At 41.3% G+C, this 20404-nt stretch overlaps 1 protein-coding gene across 1 annotated transcript in view; it reads right to left on the reverse strand.

Moving 5' to 3' along the window:
* ITIH2 (inter-alpha-trypsin inhibitor heavy chain 2) overlaps window positions 1–20404 on the reverse strand; it is a 242179-nt gene that overhangs the window by 24347 nt on the left and 197428 nt on the right. The window contains exons 16-17 of the mRNA XM_085653538.1: window positions 13980–14159; window positions 4830–4943 (exon numbers count right to left, since the gene is read on the reverse strand). Of these exons, the coding sequence (XP_085509664.1) occupies window positions 4830–4943; window positions 13980–14159 (294 nt within the window). The remainder of the gene's footprint in view (window positions 1–4829; window positions 4944–13979; window positions 14160–20404) is intronic.

Raw genomic sequence — 20404 nt, forward strand, 5'->3', positions numbered from 1 at the left:
CGTTATTTAAAAAATGCAGCGTGAGAAATTGGGTTGTAGGTTGACTGGGGTGTGAACCCTGGTCAAGCAGCAACCCTAATTCTTGTCAGGGTGAGGCACAGGCTAACCCTAAATTAACCTGCCCTCAAGTCTGTGGCAGCTTGGCAAGGAGAAGTCAGGCTTAACTTAGAGGCAAATGTAAAGTATTTGGCAATACTTCTAATCAAAGAGTAATAATGTGAAAACATCACACAAAAATTATCCCACACCAGGTTAGAAAATAGAACCTATTTTAATAAATACAAGACCAAAACAATAACAATCCAATTAGTAGAACTGGAGATATTTAAATGTAAATATTTTAGTGAAAACAGCACCAAAAAGCACAAAGTGCCAACTGTAGATATCTGGTCACGCCGAACCGGGACAAAGTCACAAGTTCATGCCGACTGCGCTGGAGTGCAGCCGGGCTACAGGGACCCAGTTAGTCTAGCTGAACAGAGTATCTAAAATCCTGGTTTGCGGAGCTTTGGAAGGATCTGTGGTTTGATGATGCATCGTGCAGCCGAAGTGATGCGTCGATTCTGATATGCTGCGAGGCTGTGGTGCGAGAGCCTGCGTTGTCGCCGAGGATCCCGTTGACAGGGCTTAAGATGCAAAGTCAGGCATCGAGGATTCAGCATGCAGTCAGGGTGAAGCGTCGGTTCTGAAGAGCTGCAGGGCTGTGATGTAGAGGTTAGTATTGGCGTTGAGGCTTCAGTCAATGAGGGATGGGAGGACCTGGGCTGTAGATGCATTGCGCAGTGGTGGTTCTGAAGAGGCTGCAAAGGTAATGTGGGTCTTTTCGATGGGTCCAATCCACACTCCAGTGAATATTCATCAGTTCTGCGCAGGTTTGCATCGCACAGCAGAGGAGATGCGTTGGTTCCGCTGGATCTACAGGCTGGCACCTTAAGCTCACTTCCAAGGGACACGATCTGTGGTGACACCACTTGGCAGGGTAGACTCACAGATGCAAAAAGTCCATGTGTGCTGGTGCAAGCTTGTTGGGAGCCTGTTGTGTCCCTGAGGCTTTAGATCAGGAGCCTATCCATCTAACCCTTAGAATCACTCTGGGTTCTGGGTTCAAGAGATGCAGGTCCAGTCCTTCTCACCCAGGCAAGAGGGCAGCAGGTTAGCACAGCAGGACAGCAGTTTCGTCAGAGCAGCAGTTCAGCAGGGTGGTAGTCCTTGTAGTAGCACAGAAGCCCCCCTGTCTGGCAGAGCATACACAGGTCCAGAAGTGTACTTAAGTGGTGGTGTCTGAGGTCCAGTATTTATACCCAGCTGTGCCTTTGAAGTGGAGAGAAGCTACTAGAGGCATGCCTTTGAAGTGCACAGGTGCCCTGCCTTCCTGGCTCCATACTATCAAACGGGGGTATGCAGCCCTTTGTGTGTAGAGAGGACACAACCTGTTCTAGTGTAAATGGGACTGGGCCCGCTCCTCCCTCCTATCCTGCCAGTGATGGCCCATCCAGTCACACCTAAGCTCCCAATTGTGTGTGGCTGTCTAGGAGGAATACACAAAGTCCAACTGTCACCCACACTTAGTCATGTGACCCAGAGACAGGCTGGAGGCACCAAATGGCTAATGCAAGATAATTCCAATTTTCTAAACATGCCACTTTCAGAATTGTAATTTAAAATCCGGCATGATTTTAAATTGCAATTCCTACCTAATAATTTAAGAGTTTTTCACTACCAGGACATGTAAAACTTAAAAGTACATGTCCTACTTTTTGAAATACATTGCTCCCTGCCCTCTGGGCTGCCCGGGACCTACCCCACGGGTAACATATGCATTTAAAAGGAAGGTTTGTGTCTGGCAAAAGGTTTTATTTGGCAAGTCGAAATGGTAGTTTAAAACTACCCACACACACACACTGCAAAGGCAGACCTGAGGCATGTTTAAAGTGCTACTTGAGTGAGTGGCACTAGCAGTGCTGCAGGCCAGCTGCAAAAGAACAAAATTGATGGACAGCTAGTAGCAATTAATTTACAGGCCTTGAGCACTGGTGGTGCCAGTTTACTAGGGACTTACAAGTTTAGTAAATATGCGATTTGGGTATAAGCCAATCTAACCTGTTTTAAGGCGTGAGCAAAAGCACTTTAGCACTGGTTAGCGGTGGTAAAGTGTGCAGTGTTGAGGCCAGCAAAAACACAGTCACCAAAAACAGGATGTCTGAAGGCAAAAAGTTAGGGAAAACCACAGCAAGGAAACCTAGTATAACATGCAGCAAATACTCAATGCTCAAAAATCAGTAGCACAACTAGGACAATTGCAACAGTTACCTAACAAATGTAGGAGTTCTGAGCAGATTTCTGGAAATTGGGGAGGAGGATCAGGAATGACCCAGCTGTCACATACCTATGAAGATTGATTTATCTATATAATCTGTTAGATACACCACAGTTTGGGACCCTGTACTGCAAGGAATAGAAATGTTATTCAAAATTGTAGAAAAATAACACTACTTGATATATGGTCTCCTATTTATGACCCAGAATTGCATTCTTTCCTTTTCAATAAAAATCGAAATTGTTTTTTTGGTTTTGCATTGCAATTATTTTGTTTACTTTTTAGTTTCAAAGTCAAATTTACACTGTTACATTGTTAGAATATAATTTATCATTTTAATGTAATATTTAAAAATGTTTTCTCGCTTCTTGTTTTTTAGATGTCAATAAAAAAATCATAATTTAATATTCCATTCACTGCTTCAGTCAAATTGCATATAAAGTTCTATTTCCCAAATGTATTCACCAACGAATTTTTATACTTTATAATTAAAATCTAATTTAGTAACTCCAAATGTTTGCATTTAATGTTCTATTCAAATTTGTGGTTTACTTTGTTGAGAAATCCCTGAGGGAATAGTATTTTGCAGCACTAAGTTCACAGAAAAAAAAGATTAAAGAGTTAACCCCAAGAAAAATCAAGGAATATGTACAGATTATGATGATACTAAAATCATGTGTGTTATCGTCACATTCAAACCCACCTTTTTACAAATTCTCATACATGTAAGCCAAAGGTAGCAAAATAGTTTGCATGGAACACTCTAAACCAATAGCAATTGCTCGATTATGAAGGTTTTCTAAATGGCATGTAAGAGTCTTCCTAGGTTTAAAGTAAGACTTATTGCATTGATAACATTTGCCGAGATAAGTGCTTGTGATATGTGCATATTCACCACCACCTTCTCTGTACTAATGTCCGCAATCCTAGTATCTTTTCAAAAATACAGGAAAATGCTCTAGACTGACAGTTCCATCAAAGATACAGGCATGGATTTATTAAGCTTTCACACAAAGCAGTAAAGGGAACTTGCTGCAGTGAGCTGCACTGGGTGAAAGGCAGAGAGCAGAAATGCTCCATATTTACAAACATTGGCAAGCACTTCTGATCTTTTCTTGGACTGGCACACTTTTGGCAGCCTAATGTCGATGCAAGCACCCTTGCTCCATGACGCAAGGGTGACTACATTGTGGTCAGAATAGCTTCTGTTAAGGAAGGAATACCTACCAGTAGAAAAAATATTCCTCAAGGCTGTTCATAGAATCTCAGAATGCAGCACATGCAAAGAGATATGTTGCAACAGCCTCAGGTAGGTGCATCATATTGGAGCAAATCCAGGTTTAAAGACTAATAAATCTTGGTTTGTGTCAAAATTCATGGGCGGATGCACAGGGAAACCTGTAGTGTCTTGTATGTATTTGTATAACGGGACCTGGCTGGTTCCTGAAGGGCTCCGTAGGAGCGACGTAAGCATTGGGGTGTGTCTCGTATGTTTAAATAAAGTTGCTGACGCATTTGCGAGTTAGTCAACAGTTGCACACTGAATAATAAAGATGTGCTGTACAGAGCTCCTTGTGTGGTGTAGTCATTTGCATGCTAGGGAGGACGCTACAACACCCATGCTCCACCCATGGAACACCTCAACAACCCAAGGTGACACAAGGCACAGCTAAGCACTGCCTCACGTTACTTAAAAAAAAAACTAATCCCTGCAAGAGGGGCTTTGTGTGGCTTAGTAAATACCGAAATATATTTTGCCTCGGGCTGCATCAAAAAAGTATTGCAACCCCAAAGCTAAATGTTAGGTTATCTGTGGTGCAATTTATAGTTAGCTTTAATGTTCATATCAACACAACACCTTTCCTGTTGTTGTTTGACTCCTCCTTTGAACAATTGTGTACTTGGATTGCAGGAACACTGAATGGGCCCTTTCCCATATATTTAAATATTAATGACCTATAAATAAATACATGGTTAGATTTGTAGATCCAGGTTCAAAGCGTAGAATATCTTTGACAAAGGGAACACAGGTGGTAGTTATAACTCAACTTTTAGCCTTGTAACTCTCCCCCATTATCACCTTCGACTGTAACATAGGTTCAGAAAGGTTCTTGGAGCATCGACTTGACTTTTGTGGGGTGCAAAATGTGGACTGAGATGTCAGCCCTATGCCATTAGCACAACAGAAATATGGCCACCTGCATCTTTGCTTTGACTCGTTACCCTGCCTGCAATTCAGCTCCAGCTCCGTGCCTGCACTGCTGTTTAATTACTGAATGATTTTATTGCCTATAAAGCTATAGACGAAAATAGTATTAACGCAAAAAATGCAAAATGTAGATTTGTAAAAATAAAAATAGATCATCAAGTGTAATTTTCGTGAGAAGTGCTACTGTTAGGAGAAGGCTGCAAACTATCTATGAACCGAGTCACAAAATACACACTAATACCTCTTCCTTCTTCCAAATGACATGTAGTAACGTTGGCGTTTTCGTCCTTTAGATGAACTTACCTGTATCAGGGTCGGAGATCATGTTAAAGATTTTACCAGGTTGTGAGTCAATATTAAAGCATACATCCATCTTGCTTTTTGGTAAATGCACAATGAAGTGCGGATCACCATCAACTGAAAAACAAATATAGTGTGTCAAATATGTTATTGCATTAACAAGGTAATGGTACACTACTGTTGAATTTACTCAGCGTAAAAGGGAACATTTTGACTAGCCACGCATGTGTTACTTGCCTCACATTATGATAAGAAAGGAAAGAGTCAGATGACTACTACCTAATCTGGATTTGCGACAATATATTTACTACTCACCTGTTTTACACAGTTTCCCTCTAGTTTATAGCTTGTGATAAAGCATAGCACAAAACGTGGCTAAGCAGGAGCAATTCTAGCACTATTTGCAAAAATCATAAACTAAAAAATACACAAAAATATTTCATCCTAATCAACCATAATATGTGGTTTTGTGTAGGTGTGAATGAGGATCTAAGGGTCTCATTTACAGTTTGGCAGACAGCCGGTAGTCCACCACAGTGGCAGAGGAAGTTACCTTCTCTGCCCTGGAAGATTAACTCTTCTGTATTTAGAGATCTCCGCTGGCCTGGCAAAGATCTCTGTGACTTCAAAGTAGTTGCCACCACAGTGGCTCCTCTGAAGGCATAGATTATTCTTGCTGGCGCCATGTTTCATGCAGCCGCTCAAAAACTTTTTTGTTTTTTTGTTTTACAAAAACAAACTCCAAAAGAAGGACCTGTCTGAAGTACTTACATCAACAGCCCCAAGTCCATTGAGCTGTTGGTGTAAGGTTTCTGCCAGCAGAGTTGGTGGTGACATCGCACACTAAAACGTGATGGTGCGCCTGACTCTAAATAATGACTGTCAGTTTGGTGGACAGTGTTCTCTGACATGTCTGTGGTGAGGTACCCTGTCCACCAAACAAGAAAGCCATAAGTGTCTTAGTAATTGTAAAGTAGGTTTCCATGAGGCACACAAACCACAATGCAAACAGGCCAAGGATACATGTTTCTGTTCTTCATATGCAACTGTAATTCAAGAAAGATGGATCTGGGAGAAGTTTGCTTTTTGAATGCAAGGTGCAATTTAGACAACAGTGAACTTCAAGTTGGCTGCCAAATACTGATAGCTCAATCTGGATTATTTGTATTTCTTAGAAACAAATACCCAAAATGAAGGTTTGTTTTTGAGAAACAAAAAAACAATGTCTCTGGTGCACAGGAAATTTTCTTCCTGAGGGTAGGGGCTATGCAATAATTTTTAGGTGCCTGGTCAATGGGTTCCAATGGCAGAGCTAGCTGAGTCTCTGGTAATCCTTCAAATGTGGTAGGGGAAGGGCAAGCTTCCTGCCAATTATGGCTCTTCCTCTGCTAAACCTGAAATGGAATGCATAGATACGGGGCTGAGCATCAGAGTGCTATGGTAAAAGGTTTATATGAAGATTAGGGAACAGTAACTTCAAACCTTTCAAAATGGGGATGGCTCAGCCACATGCTTTGATAAGACTGGAAAATTCCATGCTTCATACTTCACAGTGTTGCACAATATCGACTTAAGGTGGTTCGCAACAATCTATATTTCGAGTGGCTTCAGATTAATTTCTGCAGTTTTTGCAAGAACAGATGATGAGTGAATAACTCTTAAGACTTTGATGGTTAGCTTTAATTTTGCAAATATCAATTGAGATTTGTCTTACTGCTGTATTTTCTGAAGCCAGTAGTGTTTACTATGCCTTTGATGAAGTCTAAGCATTGATAGAAAATATATTGTGATGACCTTTATGCCATTTGCAAACTTCCCCTGTACCAAACTATATGTGCTGTTGGTCTACAATGGTCTGGAATGGGTATTTTGTTCTATTGTCCCCTTCCTATAGGAATAACTTATATTTAAGGATCATAATGTCTCTTTCCACTTCAGAGTTTCTCTACAAAGGGGCCAATTACGATGTTGGGCGGAAAGTCTCCTCCCGACAAGTGATTTACTTGACCGTGTTGGAGCCCTTCTGACCGACTCGGTCGGTTTACAATCCGTCTGACGATTACGATCGGAAGGTAAACCGCGTGGTCTTTCCAAATCGGTTCCGACTGGCTCTTGGAGTATTCGTGTCGGTTGGAACCGAATCGTACACCCCTATGGACAGTGTTTCCGACCTCGGGATTACGATGTCAATTTCCAACAGCCTTTCCGTGCCAGCCTGTGCGATACACAAAAGACTGTCAGAAAGTGACTTTGGGGGCCCCTAGCAGGGCCCCCTACATCTTGCGGTTTCCGTTTGGTGGCCGAGGGGGTACCCCCCTGTAAAGCCCTGCACTGTGTGGCAGGCACCAACAGGTTGCAGGGTTTTACACACACACCCCATTTCCCCATTGAGGCCTGTGTTATGGCCGGTTGTCGGGCGGAACACAAGCTCCCGTAGGATACAATGGGAATCTGACTGAACAGTGTTCAGTCGCATCGTTATTGTGTGAGCGGAACTGCCGACCGCGTGTCGGTCGGTCCAGATTCCGAGTTGTTGTCGGGTCAAAAGTTTCCACCCGACATCGCAAGGAGCCCCAAAGTCTTTTAATGATATCAGATGGCAAATTGCCACCAAGTTATGCACTCCAATGAGGACACACTTTATCTCTCATACCCTTACTATATCAATCTGAGAAAGCATTGGTTGAGGCCAATTATCTTACACTACAGGATCTAATAGAGTGAAATATGGCTGTCTCTACTTGCTTCATATCACTGTTACTGCACAGTATATTCTATCAAGAACTGAAGGTATCCAACACTAATGGGGACTTCTCAATTGCCCCTTTGAATTCGTGTTTGGATCCTACGGGTTACGGCTATAATTGGTGATTATATCGGCAAGAACATGCACAATGGTGCGCAACAGAGTAGACTATTTAATCCCAGTATTGATGCACTCATCTCAGTTTACAGTCCTGTGAGTCTTTCTTATTTCTGATTCTACTTCAACTTTTTATGGGTACTCTTTCCCGGCTTAACTGCCACTATGAAGTCTTCAAAGTTTGCTCTTCAGCATTACCTCCTACATCGAGCAGGAGGTAAATGGCAGCAGGGGCATCTTTATGGGGTGGGGATTAAGGGAGGGATGTTGGTAGGTTATGGAAGGTCAATATGCCATGGCATTAGGGAGCATGCACTGTCTGGAAAAGAGGTTGGGCAAGAATGGGAGCAGAGGCCTGGTTGTAGTTGCTGTCTAAACTTCAAGCGATTTTACCTGACAGAATTTTCAGATAGTAAAATAGGTCCAATGTTCAAGCACCCAGCAAAACCAGGTAGGTTGGATGGCAAACATTGAGAAACCACAGAATAAATGTCTGTGTGTGGGAGGGAATCTTCCCCTGTGGTAAGGGTTGCTCTGATCTGGTGGTACCAAGTTTTTATTTTGTTTTGTGCCACCTTTAGGAGCAGATCTGCATCTCTTGATTGTGATCTGGCCCCCAGCACAGACGTCAGTATGATGGTTAACTGTTTTGTTTCTTATTCGTGAGTTTTGTTTCCTTTTTATTGTAGTGCAAATAGTATGATTTTCTTGGTGGTAAATCCTGCTTGCGGTTTTGGCTTTGGTAGATCTGCAGTTTGTGTAGTTGCATGTGTTTGGTAAGGAAACCTTTTTTCTAATGTTTGCTTCAAATGTATATCTTTGCTCTGTTTACTGATGTATTAATGTAGGCATATTTAGCTTGTGTTTAATTGTCTTTCAACATAACATATGGATTTGTGCAAGATCTATTAACTCTTCCGTTATGAGTATTTGTTTCCTTTTTAGGGGGATATCTATGGTGCTTGCTGTGTTTAGGGAACATATGATCCTCAATCTAACTGTGTGTGGCAAGTGAGAGGTATCTAAGTATCTTTATGGAGTATAAAGTAAATTGTGTGGTTTGTATTGATAATAATTTTCCAGATCCTTATATGTCAATAGATATATTACTGTTTGATCCAGCCACAGTTTGTTTGAGTTCTAATTTGACACAGTGTTGTTCATTGTTGTCTTGTTTGTTGTGATAATTTCATTAGTTAACATTATGGCTGCCTGCAGGCTGGCCACCCAGCAGGTTGTTGGTTTACTTTTTGAATCTGCCTCTGAATATGGCTCTGACTCTGCATGTGAGGCAGAGGAACAAGTGCAAGATTCTGGCAGTGAATAGTCTGTCTGAGAGGAATCATCTGATGATGAATCCACTATTGGGCACTGATGAAGTGCCTTTCTTAGAGGAGGACATTGATATGCTGGTAGTGCAGCATGAGCAAGTTGGATTGCAGCCAGGGAATGGAAGGCTTCCCATTGGAAGTGTTGAACCTTGGGTTGCCCCTAAGATGAGGTAATCTGTTTGGCCTGCCCCTAGTGGTGTTCTAAGGTGTAGAGTTAACACAGAGAACGTTTTGCTTATCATTTGTTTCCAATTGTTTATTGATGATGTATTTTTGAGCAGACCAGTTTGTATGTAAAACAGTTTTTTGTGGGACCAAAGTGCTACACTTAAGACATACTCTAGAACCAAGCATTGGCCTATCATATTTCTCAGTGAGATGAAGCATTTATGGTTTTAACTTTTTTGATGGGATTGCTATAAGGAAACCTTCATTGTCTTTATATTGGTTCAACTATTCTCTTGATGGCAACTGTTATTTTTCCAGCACTCATTAATTGAGAACGGAATTTGCTTCTGCAGCAGATGCTGCATTATGTGGATAATGCTACCGTGTTGCCACAAGATCACCCTGATTGTGACCTTCTGTTCAAGATGCGGCCTGACCTTGATCATTTAGTTGATCGTTTCTCAAAGATCTATGTTCCAGTTCAAGATATAGCTGTGGAGGAGTCTCTGCCCCTTTTCAAGGGTCTTTTGGGTTTTGGAAAGTACATACCCAGCAGGAGAGCACATTAAGGTATTAAGCTGTCTATTCTGTGTGACTGTTTATGTGCCACTGAATATGTGGCATAATTGTATAGGTACAGTATGTACACTAGAAGGGATTCTTCCATTGACGCCCCTGGCTGCCTTTCCACTTTTGGAGTTAGTGAAAAAAATGTGAGAAAACTTGGCAGAGCACTTTTCATAAAGGTTACCTTTTATATATGGGCAATTTCTACACAGGTGTGCAATAATTTAAAGAATTGTTCAAAGTTGGCACTTTGCATATGGCATAATCTGCTTTAACCGTAATGGTTACGCTAAGGAGATAGTATTTAAGAAACTTGAAAGGATGCCAAGCAATGCCTTACGTAATGAGCTACCTGCTTTGACATTTTCAGGCAGGAGAGATATTCACATGCTCGCAACTTTTCATGATGTAAGCACTTCACCTGTGACTGTTTGGAGTTAAGTAGCTGGAGTGCACAAACCTGTATGCATTCTAGACTACAAGCACACGGGAGATGTAACTAAAGTAGTACAAAGGTAGGAGCCTTACAATGCTGCTTGAAATTTGCTGTTCATTTGTTTCAGTTCTCATCCTTAAATGCTTATGTTGTTTTTAAAGATCATTCTCCAGATTATTTTGTACAGTTTCAGCTGTCTGTAATAGACAGCCTTGTTGCAGTAGAGCAAGCAAGTGTTCCTAGAATTTGAGTAGGTGAGGATGTTGCTAGATTGAAATATCGCTACTTTCACGAATACATTTCTCCAACACACAAGTGCCCCAAGTGGCCTTCTAATCCTGACCTAGGCGTGCTCACATGTTTTGAAAATGTACCACATACAACTCAAGTATTTGGAGCAACTACGAGTGTAAAAGGGAACTGACTATGGTCTGGATGTGTATATATTTTCTGTTTAGATACCTAGTTGACGGTATGTTAATGTTTTAGTTGCCCCAGTTGTGCATGCAATCATAGATGGTTTTCATCTTCTACCAATAGGTGTGTTTTTTTAAATTTTGAAAACAAAGTGCTGTTTTTAATCGAAGGTTGTATTTTTTCTGCATGTGTTTTGTGTGTGTAATCTCCCAGTTCTGGTAGTAATTTAGAAATGAAACTGGTATGGAGCTTCATGATGAGTTTCGAGTGGTTGGGGGTTGGCTTGCAGTGTGTGTGTAGTGATGGTTGATTGCCAGTGTTTGAGGGCTGGTGTTTGACTGGCAGTGTGTTTGAGCTGGCGTTGAGCAGGTGTTGTTTGTTGATTCACATTTCGCTAGCAATGTGTAGGACTTATGTTTGGCTGGTAGTGAATGTGGGGACTGGTGTTTGGTCGGTGATGTTTGTGGACTTGTGGTTGACTGGTGTTGCACATGTGTGTGTATTGGCAATTGGCTGGCGGTGTGTTTGTAAGTTGGCTGATGTCAGGATGAGTGTTGCTGTGACTGGTGTGTCCGTCATGTGGGAGTATGAAAGTGACGGGTCTTGAATGGCGCTGTTTGTTGAGGTGAGTGTTGTATTGTGTTGGGCGCGCAGCTGGCAGAATGAATTCCTTTCTGTGTGTGAAACATATGAACGGCCTGTAAAGAGGTTGGTGCCTTGACGTGGCCTTACAGCTCAGGAGCTGTGAATCATAGATTCAGTATTCTGAATTTACAATTATATTATCAACAATGATTTCTATGCATTCATTTTCATGAAAAAAAGAAGAGTATACAGTTCCTCAGGAAAGAGGGAGAGAGAAGGTGTAAGTAACAAGGAGACCGTGTGAAAGAGGAAAGGGGTTCCTCTAGTCGGAACTAGGGTCCTCACACACCAAGCAAGCTAGGTGTCATGCTTCATCATATGGACCTGCTCCTCGTCGGGTCGGCGCTGCAATACCCGACGGGCACCCTTAAAGGGGCTCTTTAGCGGAGATCGTCTGTTCCTGGCCGTATGGTGAAGTGCGTGTGAGGGGTCTAGTGGTGTAGATGTGAGTGCGTGTAAGTGATTAAAACAAGTTGGATAATCCAAAAATTAGACTTTATTAGGAATGGCTATCCACTTGATTAAAAACGAAAACAGAGTGGCAGCTAGCTGACGTGAGGGTTCGGCTTAGCTATGCTCTTCTGTGGTGGTCAACATGTTTCATGCCTAGCGGTCCTAGTGATCCTTGGCAATTCTTCAGGACCTATTGGAATGTTAACTATCTACACAATGTGGTGGGTGCATTTGTTACCTGCCACATATATTATGGAGAACGATCTCGCCATGTGCCAAATGGGAACCTATTAGAGTGTATATCCCTGCTTCTGTCCGTGTTCGCTGCGCTACCGGGACACCAGGATTCTGGTGTCGTATTAGGTGCTGCCGGGATGGGCCGTTAACCTACCCAGGCGCCGCTCGAACCGGGAAGAACTCATTTGTCAATAAAATGTATATTTTTCACTCACTCTCATGCCAAATTCATGAGTGTATACTTGAGTAGTGGATGGATATGATTAATATGAGTTTTTTCTGACTTATTACTGCCAGCATGCACACTGTCTGTAGGGTAAACCTACAAAACCCAGACATTTCTAAAAACTAGACACACGTTACCTGATAAAAATGGATCCCCACTTGTGTGGTTTGGCTTCGCACCTGTGACATGAAAGGGGCCAAAACGCAGTGTGGCGACATCAACAATAGGAATAGCTGGATTAATTGGGCCCAGGCTTGGCCGTCACCTAGGGAACCTACCGAACCCACACATTTCTGAAAGTAGCTGCCACCTGTTTTTTTTGATGATGCCAGATGAGAAGTCATCTTTTATATTGATAAATACATTTGTTATTTGTGCTATTTTGTATGAAGTGAATTTAATATGTTTTGAGGTTTTGTGTAGATGTGTGTGAAGTCACAACATTTTGAGCTTCTCAATTTTACAATTAAATCAATGCCAAATTAGTGAACCACAACTCTGGTCCCAATTAAAAACATAAAGAGAAGAAATTGGGGCAAAAGAGCCTGTGCTGCAATGGGAAATTTCCTGCTGCCACACTTGAATTGGAGCAGCAACTCCTTACGTTTTCCTATCAGCTGTACCTTGCTTTATCGCCTTTACGTGCTTCGGTACAAACTGCTGAGACTTTTAGCGACAGGTGGAGAAAATGAAGCAATCAAGCAGTCGACATTGTGTTTTACTACTGCACTGGACAGCAAAGAAGCATAGGGGCATATTTACAAGCCCCTATCGCCACAGGAACGTCACTTTTTTAGACATTCCTGTGGTGATAGGGGTCTCGCCTTATTCACAAGGCGGCGTTAAGCCACTTAATGTGGCTTACCGCTCCATTGTGAATAAGGCATTCTTTCACGCTATACTTAGCGTGAAAGGGATGGGCAATGGGTGTTGCAGTGGGCGTCCTGCCGCAACACCCACTGATTTTGACAAGGGTGGCGTAAATCTTGGGCAGCGCCAAAATTAAGACCAGGGAAAACATGGTCTTAAACAGGCAAAACAAGGAGAAATGCTTTCTTTCTTCTCGTTTTTGCTGTTTCATGCAGCACACATAGAAACAGCAAAACACCATGTATGATTTTTTATATGCAGGTAGGTGTCCCTTTCTGCACATAATCAATCATTTAAAAAATGACGAGTTACAACTTCTATGTATGCTGCACAAAGCAGCACACATAGAAGTTACAAATCACCATTTATGATTGTTTATGTGCTTGAAGAGACACCTACCTGCACATAAACAATCATTACCACAAAGCAGCCACCCTTGCACTATGGTGCAAGTGTGCCTGCGTTGGCGCTAGGCAGCTAAATTTAGCGCCAGAGCAGGGAGAAAGGCAGGACTGCAATGTATTTTGTAACAGAATGTTACTGAGTGTCAATATTGTCTCCGTGCAGTCAACACAACCTTAATTTATCCCTAACTATGTTTTTTCCATTAATATATATCAAATATGTTTATCACTGTATGTCCTATTGGATATTTGCTCTGTTTATTGTATGATGACAATGATGGCACATTATGCATCGTGGTAAATTGTAGATGGAAAAATGTTAAATAAAGATTTTTTTAAAAATCTGTTTATCAAGGAGAGGAAGCACAACCACTTGCAGACATCTTGCACTAGCACTTGATTAGTATGAGTAAAACTACTTTTTCACATACCAATAACAATTTTTCTTTGTTGTCCATCAATGAGCACAAATTGAAAGGAAAAACATGATTTCATGATAGAAAAGGAAAACACATTTAGATAAAATAGATTCCTACCACTAGTTGTCGTTTGCGTATTAGCCACAGGATCCTCAGGGGTCTCAGGTGTACCAATTGGAATAATGTCTGTAGGTCCCTTCAGAGCTTGATGGGGCGTAGTTGGTTGCATTGGTGATAACGTTGGATAAGGTTGAGGTGTATATCCAGGGGAAAATTTTGTCCCGACTACTGAGGAAGCTGTAATGAAAATTATACATATTTCAGTTATAAATCAGAAGCTTATATTCACTGTGGATGATCACAATGTCCATATTTTGAACTGTTCCATAAAACCACACATTAGAGACGTATTTCACTCTAGATGAATTGTATCGATATGCCCATTTTTCTCAAGATGAGTACGCTAGAGGACACTAGAGAAAATGTTATAGCTACATGAAGCTAAATAGTAATAATAATTGCTGGTGCCATCTAAGAAATGCAAAGAGTGGCTCAGTCACTCAGGAGGCTTAGAATGCTGGCATTTTATTGGTTTGCCTGTATTCTGAGGTCAGCGATAGGGACTACTCACTTCTTAGTCTGCGGTGGGGTTACAATATAATCATAACTATCAATTTTAGGAGTAGTAATATTGTTACTTGAAATATTTTATTATTGTTTTAAAGATTATTAATACAATAATCTGCATACACATGTTTCTGAATAAATTTACTTTTAATTGTATTGCAGGTCAGTCCAAGGCAGAATAAGCAAGTGCATGATGTTTCCATACCTGGCTAATGTTTTACTAACGCAGCTTGGGAACTGTGCACATAAGGGCCTATCCAAAAACTGCATTTTGTAATGTGCTTAGTAGTACTGCAATAGTACTACTTAAGTACTACAAATGCTATTTGCCAGCCGACATGCAAAGACCTCTGCGTATCCTATCTTTTCTATGTAGATTTCTTTGCCTCAGTTGCGGAGGTCTCTGCACATGCAGGCATACGTTTTGTTAAAAATGTAAGAGGGACCTGGTCAAAGGCTGAAATATGGGAAATTCTTACTGCAAAATGGGAGGAAAACGAGCATTAAGCAGAAGGTATGTGGAAGGGTTAAGGTGGGTTTTAGGGATTGACATGCAAATACCAGCACCCACCCAAAAAAGGGAAAGTCTATTGTTAATCACAAACTGCACTTCCAAAGTTACAACAGCCACAATGGGCCCATGGCAGTCAATAATGTACTCCATCCCAGCATTTAAGTAAGTCCAGCACCACACATGGCCAGTCACTCGTACTGCAAAACATCCTCAAATAATGGAGGCAGGGGTGTAAAAAATTACACCAAATAGGAAATACTGTTAAAAAACCTATTTGAATGTGAAATTAAACACATACAGACCCACATGCACAGATACATAATATATTTATATAGTATAAAAAGTAATTTTCAATGAATTTTTTTATTAAACCAATTAATATTTAACTTTTGGTATGAAAATAATGAAATAAAACTTTCCAACTTTTAATAAAATGAATTAATAAGTTTGAATTCACTTTACTAAATTATAATGAAATATTAAAAGGATAGTGAAGATGGTTTCTTTAAAAAAATATTTTAGAAAACAATAATCATAAATATAATTAATATTTATTAAGCACTTAAATTGAGTTCTAGATTAGTCATGAATATTTCATGTTATTTACATTTTTATTTCACATTAAAATATGTTTATTATTTTTTAATAAAAGTACAATTATTATTTTCCCTCTGCTTCACCATTGTGAGATCTGATGGGGTGGAGACAAATATGTCTGAATCTCACAGTAAATTTGAAACCTCCATGTGGCTGCACTCAAACCAGGACTGGCACTCACCAATTGCTTTCAGCTGTGACTTTCATGTGAAACCAGACTCAGCAGCCCTCCCAGTGCATTCTTGGCAATGTGGTTCATCTTTGCAAAGTTGCAGTTCTCCAGTGGAGCAAAGCTTGATGACTGTTCATTTCTTTCAAAAATTTCAATTTTCTTAGCTCCAGACACTTTGTTTCGCTCTTCATGAGCACTTCGGTGGAGCACAGCGGGTGCTGAGCGCCAAACTTGTTTGCAGCATAACATTCAAAGACCAGTCTCTTCTAAGCTGGCCTGCAAACCGCATATTACTGCAAGGGTCATCCTCAACTCGAACCATTTTATTCAAAACAACCTCCATGTGGCCACACTCACAACAGGACTGGAACTCACCAATAGCCTTTATCAGACCACATTGACCACAATACATTGAGAGGGCTACTGAGTCTGATTTCACCTGAAACCCTTTATATTGTTACTTTACTTAAAAAAGAACTCAGAAATTCACTGAAAAAAAACAAAGAACAAAGTGACTTCATAGTTAGGTCTGATAATAATATCTTACTTTAAAAATTCAGAAATTCATTGAAAAAAATTAAGGTTAAAGAAAAGTTAAAGTGACATTATAGGGAGGTGAAAATACCAGTTAAAACATAATGTTTTAAACAAAAAAAAACACTGAAATCCAGCAGTTTTAGGTAGCTATTTAACTGAAGCAACTATAACTCGTGCCCTCATCATGCACTTTTGACATCTCAAATGACATCAATGACGACATCACTGGATGTCCGAACGTATAAGGGCCATAGATAATAATGACCTTCATTATCGCACAACCACACATTTAAGTGAAAAACACTGTAGTGACAGAAACCAACTCACTTAGTTTGCAGTAGAACAGATCCCCACCAATAACAAAGGGAGAACTAGGGTACTTACCTTCAGAAGCAAAGAATCCAGGTATATTATTGATGTGGAAACCAGGGTCTCATCGGGGTGGAATAATAAGGAAGAACTGAGGGCACACTAATAACATTGAGAAATTTGTTTTGGGTCTTGATTATGCCCTATGCCTGGATAGATTGTTTTCATTTGTATAACATTTTCCCTTTTTGATTCAGGAGGAAAGGAAGAGAATCTTGCCAGTGATATGGTGAAATCCTTGTGGTTGGAGCCCCCTACCCTTTTCCTCAGATCCATTACAGGGTACTGAAATATTTCTTCGGAAATACATTTTATTTCTCTGTGTTTATAAGCCCCTAGATGGATGCACATGCCTGCAATATGTTCTGTCACATGATGAAGCGTTTTTACGCACTTGTATTGCATTTTAGATTAATCTGACTTTCATTGATCATTTTATATTTGATTATTTGATTTATTCAACTTCCATTGTCCACTGGGGATGAATTATTTATCTGAAAACTATTGTATATCGTTGGACTATTTACATTGTGGGAACTTGAGGTGTGTAGTGACAACTGAATCAGTTTGATTGTGTGTATAGGGTTATTCATTTCTAAATGTCAGACTTAGAATGATTAATTATATAAACCTCCTTTAATGTGAATAGGGCCATTCCGGCTGAAACATTTTGGAGGTTTCGTACCTAATAAACCTGTTTTACAACCACAATCTCCCCTGAGAGAGCTCTTTTAGATCTTGATTGAGGATTTGTCAGACTGACACACAACTCCAGACTGAGCGCTCCATCTCTTCACGCTTCTTTTAAAGAAAGCCCCTGGTGGGTCAAATCCCGGGGGCATATAAAAAAGAAAGGTACGGGGTGCATGGGTCCCACTCCTAGGATTTAATGAAACCCCGGGGGCCCCCACCTCCTGGGGTATTTGTTTTAAAGTATGCGGGCATGCCCGCATGGCACCCCGCGCCCCTGGGACCACCAACTCCCCAGGGCTTTGAAAACTCTGAAGGGGGGCTGCGCAGATTCCCCGAACCCTTGGGGACCACTACCTCCCTAGGAATCACTTAAGTCCCAAACAGAGAGACTGCTGAGAGGTCGTCGGAGGCCACGCCCCCTTTCACCACCACTCTGCAAACGTGCTCTTGGTGCACTTCTGGTTGGAGATGAAGTCCTTTTCGCTGGTGATGGTCCTTGGTGGCCAACAAGCCCTCCGGTTACCTCCAGTAAGTCCCACACAGAGGGATTGCCGGGAGGTCATCTCCACCACTCTACAAACACGCCTCCTGGTGCACTACTGGCTGGGGGATGAAGTCCCCTTGGATGCTGAGGCTCCATGGGGACCAGGAATCACTCCTGCTACCTTAATCAACTCCCACACATAAGGGTTACTGAGAGGTCTTTCAAGCCACACCCCCTTTGTCACCACTCCGAAAACATGCCTCCTCGTGCACTACTGGTTGGGGTATGAAGTCCCCTTGGATGCTGAGGGTTCTTCAGGGCCAAGAACCCCTCCTGTTACCTCCAGTAAGTCTGACACAGAGGGATTCTTGAAATCTGGTTGGAGGCTCCACCCCTTGCTCCACCACTCTGCAAATGTGACTACCAATTAAAAAACCATGGAAATACACTGAAAAAAACAAAGTTTCCAGGGACATTACAGTAGGAAATAGAATTTGAAAAACCATAGAAATTCACTTAAAAAAACAGAGGTTCCGGGGACGTTAAAGTTAGCAAATAGAATTTAAAAAACCTTAGAAATGCACTGAAAAAACAAAGGTTACAGGGACGTTATTGTAAGGCTCACATTTCACTCGTACAAAACCCTTAAAATTTAGCAGTTAAAGTTACCTTAGCTAACTATAACTTACACCTCTGAAATGCACTGCTTATGACCTCTCACACTACATCACTACATATGGTCAGTGACATCACTGATGACATCATTGAAGACATCTCAAAAGAAACTACTGAAATATTGGGAATTCTAAGGTTATAACTTAAAGTTGTAATTTGCACACCACCCAAAATGTAATATAACTTGTGCGCCTCTGTACGCAGCATTGCGAACTCAAAAGACAGAGTAAATAGACTATAACCTACACCTTCTCCATGAACTGATTCTGCCTTTTCATATTACATCACTTATATCATATTAAATCATAGCATTCATAAATAACACTCATGACATCTGGAATTACATAATTTATATAAACACTGTGCATAGTACAGCATTGAGTTATAGTTCATTTAGTCTGTCTAGTAAGTTCACAACACTGTGTACAGAGGTGTGCAAGTTATATTACGTTTTGGGCAGTGCAAATTATAATAACTATAACTTTAGATTTTCCAATGTTTGTGTAATTTAAGTTTGTTTTATGCATTTTAACTAAAACATATTAATTCTGCGTTTTTTTCATTTAATTTAAATGCTTTTTATGTTTGGAAAAATGTGTTTCTTATCAAATAAAATTATTTAGTTTGGTATTAATTATTTTATAAGTAATACAAAAAATGCTACTGTGGTACTTTGATGATAATTTCTCGTGAAGTGGCGTAAAGTGGAGTGGCATGACGTTGAGTGGTGTCTAGTGGAGGGGAGTGGAATGGAGTAGAGTGGAATGCAGTGGGGTGGAGTAGAGTGGTTTGGAGTGCCGTTCAGTAGAGTGGCATAGACTGTACTGGCATGGAGTGTAGTGACATAGAGTGGTGTAAGGTAGAGTACAGTAGCGTAGAGTGCAGTAGCATAGAGTCTACTGGTGCAGAGTAGAGTTGAATGCCATATAGAGCAGTAGGTTAGAGTGCAGTGAAGTAGAGTGGTGCAGACTAGAGGAGAGGTCCGTAGAATGCAGGGTCCATGGAGTACAGTGGTGTACAGCATAGGGGTGGGAGGCAAACTTTGCTCTGCTGGATGTGTTTGCATAGCTTTTGCTGCTCTGTGATCCACTTGGAGTGCAGAGTTCAGCAAAAACTTCGCACTCAGCTGCGTAGTGGAATTTTACTGGCACAGTCCTGGTCACAGACCTCTATCAGCCACAAACCGATAGCCTAATCAATGGAGCGCAGAGGAAATGGGCAATTAATAGTCTCCTACCACATGCGGTCAGACATGAAGATGTCCTTTCTTCACGCTCTCAGCATGACCCAGAGGCAACAAGACTCAGATAATAAAATATTATATTTTTCTTCCTGTTTATTCTGAGGCTGCCAGGAGGATGGCAGGAATCAGTTGGCTTGTTGTCTCATATGACTCGGGAAGTGAAAGAGTGGCGGCTGTCCGAAGAGAGCAATGGATTCAATCTGCACTCCTCTTCTGGTAGCAGAGAGATCCTATCCACCTGCCGATGCACCCCCATAGTACGCCATGTCACTGGTTGTGGTTGTCGTGAAGCGCCCAGGGCACACAGGCAAGGTAGGCAAGCCTCTCCCTCCTTACATAACTTGGAGAGAAGCGCTATGCATCCTGTTGACATTGTTCACCTCCTTCAGACTCCCTGCGCGGCAGTCGCCGAAGCACGCACAGGAAATGAGTCAGACTCAGAGCTGCAAACTTGAAACAAACACACTCTGTGTTAAAACATGTGGTCAGAGGTGAGCATAGTTGTTTGGTCTGTCCTGAGGCAGGGGACGTCCTAGGTGTGTAGTCCAGGGCTTGACAAACCCTTGGGGGTTACAATGAATGAATTGCATGCATCTTATTCTTTCCATTATGTAACTGCTCCTTCTAGGAG

Source organism: Triturus cristatus, chromosome 4_1 (genome assembly GCF_964204655.1).
Source record: "Triturus cristatus chromosome 4_1, aTriCri1.1, whole genome shotgun sequence".
Taxonomy (NCBI): domain Eukaryota; kingdom Metazoa; phylum Chordata; class Amphibia; order Caudata; family Salamandridae; genus Triturus; species Triturus cristatus.